Source organism: Pterocles gutturalis, unplaced genomic scaffold (assembly GCF_000699245.1).
Source record: "Pterocles gutturalis isolate BGI_N339 unplaced genomic scaffold, ASM69924v1 scaffold27927, whole genome shotgun sequence".
In the NCBI taxonomy this organism is placed as follows: Eukaryota; Metazoa; Chordata; class Aves; order Pterocliformes; family Pteroclidae; genus Pterocles; species Pterocles gutturalis.
Window position 1 is genome coordinate 24,136 of NW_010116295.1, and position 5,543 is coordinate 29,678.

Consider the following 5,543-nt stretch of genomic DNA (forward strand, 5'->3'; position numbering starts at 1 on the left):
TTTTTTTTTTATATGTAATCACTATTTGCTAGAAATAAATATTGTAAGAACTAATATGCTGGTTACATTCTTACACTTGGGTTTGTGTGCGGTGCATGCTGGTTTAAGAGGAAGCTGTTTTATAACATTTTTAATTATGAAATTTCTTATGCAACAGAGTTTAAGGGTCAGTTACAAACAATCTAATCACAAAGCTTCCTTAGGCAGGAACTCGGTCCTGTCTCACACCAAACAAGGCTCGGGAGCTAGAACACAAGGTATGCCGACCCAGTGTACAGCTCATCATATTTCTTTTGCAGCAGTGCTCACAAACAATTGGAACAGTTTACCTGCGCCTACGGTGCTTTTTTTCCTTTTGAAGTCCTTTAGTAGAAGTGAGGCAGCTGTGTCTGTTTTTCGGAGCTGTGGAATACCAGTCCCTGAACAAAGGAGGAAAGGTGTCAGAGAAGTTCCTGGTGGTGTTTAGGGCTTGAAAGACTCAGATGCCTGGTTTGCAGTTTTGAAGCATGCAGAGGAGCTGCTCGCTATTGCAGGAACGTCTCATGGGCACCACTGGCCTCTCTGGATCTGACACCATGGAACCAGGCCCTCCACAGCTGATTCTGCAGCCAGCTCCAGCCCCTGGCTGTGGGATAATTTATACAGCTATAAGAAATTCAACTGTAGGCTTCTACCCCTGGTGTGGGCAGGGACTGCATCCAGAAAGGAGGGAATCCATATTCCTAATCATCAGCTTAAAACCACTGCTGTGTTCTCTAAGACTTCAGTCGGAAACTGGAGCTAGAGGGAGGGATCACAGACCCTGCCCATTCCTTGCTCCTGGTATGAAAACAAGAGACTTCTGCTCTCTTCAGGAAGAAGAAGAGTCGTCTTCCAGAATTACTTTACTTCAGGGGAGCAAACAGCTAACAGACAAGCTGCATTTCCTACACGGAAGACTGAGCCAAAAGTCTTCCACCTGAGAAGTGACTGTGCCTTCCTGGGCTTGCGCCTACCTTCAAGGGATTCTAGTGCAAGCCATTCCCTTATTCTCTCTCTCTCTCTCTTTTTTTTTTTTTTTTTTTTTTTTAAAGCCAGACAATTGACTTTAGTTTTATTACAAAGCTTTTATTAAAAAACAAATGCTCAGCACATTAACTCAAACTGGAATGACAAAAAAAAAAAAAATTGGTTGACAGTATTTTTGGCAAAGGCTGTGCCTTACTATTTTAAAAAATGGGTACATCAATGCTCATTTCAACAACTGGCATAAAATCCCACTAACAGGCTAACAAAAACAGATACAAATACAGAACAATTGAAGTAATAATTCAAGTGCTGGGCTTTTTACAAGGAGAAGGGGAATGGGTGAGAAGGAGAACTCACTGCAGTCAGATTTGCTGGATGTATTGCTTATGTTTACAGAGTAGATGATGCAAGACTGACATGTCTACTGACCAGCTGACTGTTGTTACATTTATTTAGTTCTATAGGACACTGTATTATATAGACTGAGAGGCCACTATTTGTTACAAATAGTTTAACAAAAAAAAAAAGCCACCTTTTTTCGATACAGGTTTTTCCTCTGGCAGAAAAAAAAAATAATAGAAACAACCCCCTTTTATTTAAAAAGTATTTCAGATTTCTGACACTTGTTTAAAAGCTCAAACCTAGTAAAATATACACCAAAGAAATTACAAACTAAAAGTTAAAATATAAAAGCATTCAAGTTTCTTAAAAAAAAAAGCTGAAACCAAAATTGATCCTGTCGCACCATTAAATAAAAAGAAGGTTGAGTGTGTCATCCTGGTCCAGGCAAATTCCGTTCCTCGCTGTGCCGTCTGGGCAGCTGTGGGCTACGTGGTTCTGTTGGCTGAAGCAGGCAGAGGCAGCCACGCTACTTGGTTTGCTGACTCGATATGGACACAGATGAGACGGGGGCTTAAGAGTGCAAGGCAGAGGTGGAGTGAAGACAAAAGCTGTTCTGCTGACCCAGGAGCTCGTTTGCTCTGTTTATATCGGGGCTGGACCTCGTGAGAGTGAAGGGTTTTGGCAGTGATTGTCTTTATGATTCAGTGTCTCTAGCAGTGACATCAGGGTGAATGACATCCTAGACAGACTCCTTGGGGTGGTCTGTGTGGACGAAGGACACACCTAGGGTTTAACAAGCTTCCATCTCCAGAAGGGGTCCTGGTGTCGCTGCCTTTGCTTTGCAAGTTGAGAAAGCATTTCTTTTCCCACCTACAGAGAGGGGAGAGAGAGACAGAGAGTGTGTGTGATAAAGACTGTATGAAGCCTTTTTTTTTTTTTTTTAAATCCTTCGAAGAAGCTGGTGCTGGGTCACTGTAACTCTATGACACAACTGTATTAGTGGAATGCATGTTTGCTACGTCAAAGTTAAGTGCAGAAAGTTACTGCTACTTACTCTTGCTTGAAGTTTGCAAGAATATTTATGGAGAGTACTTTGGATTGTAAATAATGTCTGCACTAACTAACTAAGGTGCGTTTTTAAGCTATTTAGACTTTCAGCATATTACAGAAGTAATTCCCTTTTGTAGTGGATTTCATTTATCTACAACATTTGACCCAGATATCTGTTAGAAAGCCAGACATCCTCAGGCTTTGGTACTACAGCGGTTGAGGTCAATTAAACGTCTGATTCAGAGCCTCCAGCTCTGCCCCTTGCAGAAATGAAGAAATGCCGTCTTCTGGGAGCAGCTGGGAAGAGGAATGTGGGGGGTGAGGCTTGTGTGAACACTGACCCTCCCATGCATCCATGCAACTGGGAAGGATTCGTTCTGCTCTTCAGTGGGGTAGGGAACATCCTCCAGTTGCGTAAGAGCCATGGGTCTCTTACCTAGCAGTAAAGTTCACTAGGATCTTGGAAGGATTTCTGTTCTTACAGCACGTGAAAAGGCCAGCAGTGCAAGCCTGATAGGTATTGCTCATCCAGAGAGGAACAGTTCTTCATCATTAGGGCTCTGGGTTACAGCAGCTGACTTGTGCAATTGCTACTCAACCATCACCATTGCCCTTCCGACCCAGACAACTGGGTTAGAACAGGAACTCCACCCAAAGCCTGTCTGATGAGTCAGGCGTTTCTCCATGGATGGACACATGCTCTCCAGTAATGCTCTCAGGATTATTGGTATGTCAAAAAAAAAAAAAAAAAATCTATGTTAACCTCTAGGCCTCCAGGTACTACTCAGCTGCTAAACAAGTAGAGGGTTCAATGAGCAGAGCATTTGAGAATGACCCAAATTAGCACAGGAATGCAGTTTGGTGGAGAAGGTGAGTGAATTTTCACCAGAAGAAACACAAAATGCTTAGTCACACAAAGATACACTGCCAGTACCTTGAATCATGCAAGGCAAGACAGAACAAGTTTATAAAGAAATAGTTTAAACCACAAGTCAAAATTCTGTTAGGCTAATCACCACAGACAGACTGCGTCAGCCTGTAAAAATTAATCAGCAAATACTACAGCAGCAGTATTCACACCAGGGCCATTTACTACTGGGCACCCAACTCCTATCTGCTGCAGCTCCCGCAGAAGCCATTACAACACGGAGCATTTTGCCCGTACTGGCCGAGTACAGCTCTGGAGTAAGGAGTTACACAGGCTAATGTACTCCAGGGCAGAAAGCCTCCAGAACTGATTTTTGGATCCTTTGATTTTAGTGAATGCAAGCTGAGCCCCTTGTTACTAAACAAGTTGACTCCTCATCAGAGGCCACCCACACGACCATTGTTCTAGTGGGAAGGAAAGCTGAGGACGCTGAAGAAGTTCAGCTGCAGACCAAGTAACACAGAAAGAACAAGCACAAATCGGTATCAAACCATCCTGTACAGCTCTCACTTGAAGGTCACTCTCCCTTCCCCAGATAGCACCATCCCTGATACATACGAATCATTTTCACCTGCTGGTAGCCACAAAAGGACTTTTAAAGCCACTGTGGCCTCTTAAACAGCACAGCTCAAAGTCCACTGGCAAACCAGCGGTTTCAACAGAGGTGGTCTGTATTGACTAATTCAGTTCCTATTTCCTCATAAAACCAGCCCAAGTCCCAACTAAAAAAAGCCTTCTGAGCTTCCTGCCTTTTTTTTTTTTTTTTATAAATTAGCACAGTGCTCTGTAACACATGCGGATCAAAGCGCTGCGAAGGGCTCTACCTTTCCAAGGAGCACGAAGAGAGCGGCCAAGCAAACAGCAGAAGAACGCCGGGGAGAGCACCCTGCAGCTTTATATTTATTTTGTGCCTTTTCATCCCGGATTTTCAAAGGTTTGGTCCAGGTTGCTCTTCCTGGGAAGGTTTTCCTCTCAGTCTGACATGAAAACATTCAGCTTCCTGTTGAGGAATGGCCTTGAGGCGCCAGGCCAGCAGTTCACAGCAGCCTGACACAAGCGCTGCGATTCAGAGCTACTCCCCATTAGCAGCCAGGAATGTCTCCTTCACGCAAGGAAATGAAATGCTCTTCTGTTGAGATGGTTCCCTGCCTCCTCCCCCCCCATCCCTTACCAGCAAGCTGTCTTTGAAGTCAGGAGGTTAAAATAACGAGCGCGGCCTTGCTCTGGCCCTCAGCTTTTTCAAACGGCGGCCACCGCTCCTTCCTCCCTCCGAAGGCAGCTTTCGCAGCGCCTGCCTCCTTTCCACAGCCTCTCCGGGCACCCCGTTATCCCCTGCTCCGCTCCAGAGGCCGCAGATACTCCTGTTAATTCTGCAAGGGGTCAGTGAAGCCCCAAATGCTTTTATTTCTGGGTGAAGACTGCAGTACAGCCAACGACCCAGTAGCTCTCCTGAACACAGCATCTAGAACCCAGCCTCTCCCCAGCTGCACGCTAAGGCTGGAAATTGCTTCTGCTGCCGATAAACCAAGTAATACCCCCCAAAAATAGGGATGACGATGGTGTTGCCTTACAGATATAAAACAGGTCAAATCAGGATTCTTTTCAAGAAACCACAGGCATGTGCTAAGGAGACTGAAGACTTCCCACATCTAAGGCTTCACTGGGGGGCTGTAGCTGAAGTCTGGCCAAGCGAGGCATGCCCCAGCAAAGCCCAATCCACAAATGAAGTCGGCGCAATCAAAGACTGCAATTACAGCTCCCTGGCTGTGGTTAGGCTTCAAAGAAAGTGCTGCAAGTCACATTTTACATATGTGAAGTCTTGAGCCTGAGCCACAATAGGAGGCACTGTCTCTGCCAGTTGCAGTGTGCGTCTGACTGCAGGAGGAAAGGGGAGGGAAAAAAAAAACCCAACCACCTCGCGAAGGAAACAGGAATCAAATTCAACGATAATCCAGTGTAAAAAGAAAAGCCTTACTACTGAAGTGATACAACTGTACTTCAGGAATCCCTGCAGTAAAACTAGAGCCTCCTAACAAGCCTGGGCTCAGGGGCTGAGGGCAAGAGCATTAGAGGGGAATCAAAAGTCCTCCCCACGCTTGGGAATGAGCTGGATTGAAGGCTGGGTCCACAAGGGCCTCGTGCTCCTCCTCTAGTCTTTAACTCGTCTCCATGTTGCTACAACAAGACAGAGAGAGGATTATGCAGCGTCATCCAG

The 5,543-nt window shown here is 45.2% G+C and overlaps 1 protein-coding gene across 1 annotated transcript in view; it reads right to left on the reverse strand.

Moving 5' to 3' along the window:
- Positions 1-1,091: 1,091 nt before the first annotated feature.
- LEF1 (lymphoid enhancer-binding factor 1) overlaps positions 1,092-5,543 on the reverse strand; it is a gene marked incomplete at its 5' end in the record, with an annotated part of 65,782 nt that continues 61,330 nt past the window's right edge. Inside the window, one exon of the mRNA XM_010075470.1 lies at positions 1,092-2,220. Coding sequence (XP_010073772.1) covers positions 2,141-2,220 — 80 coding nt within the window. The remainder of the gene's footprint in view (positions 2,221-5,543) is intronic.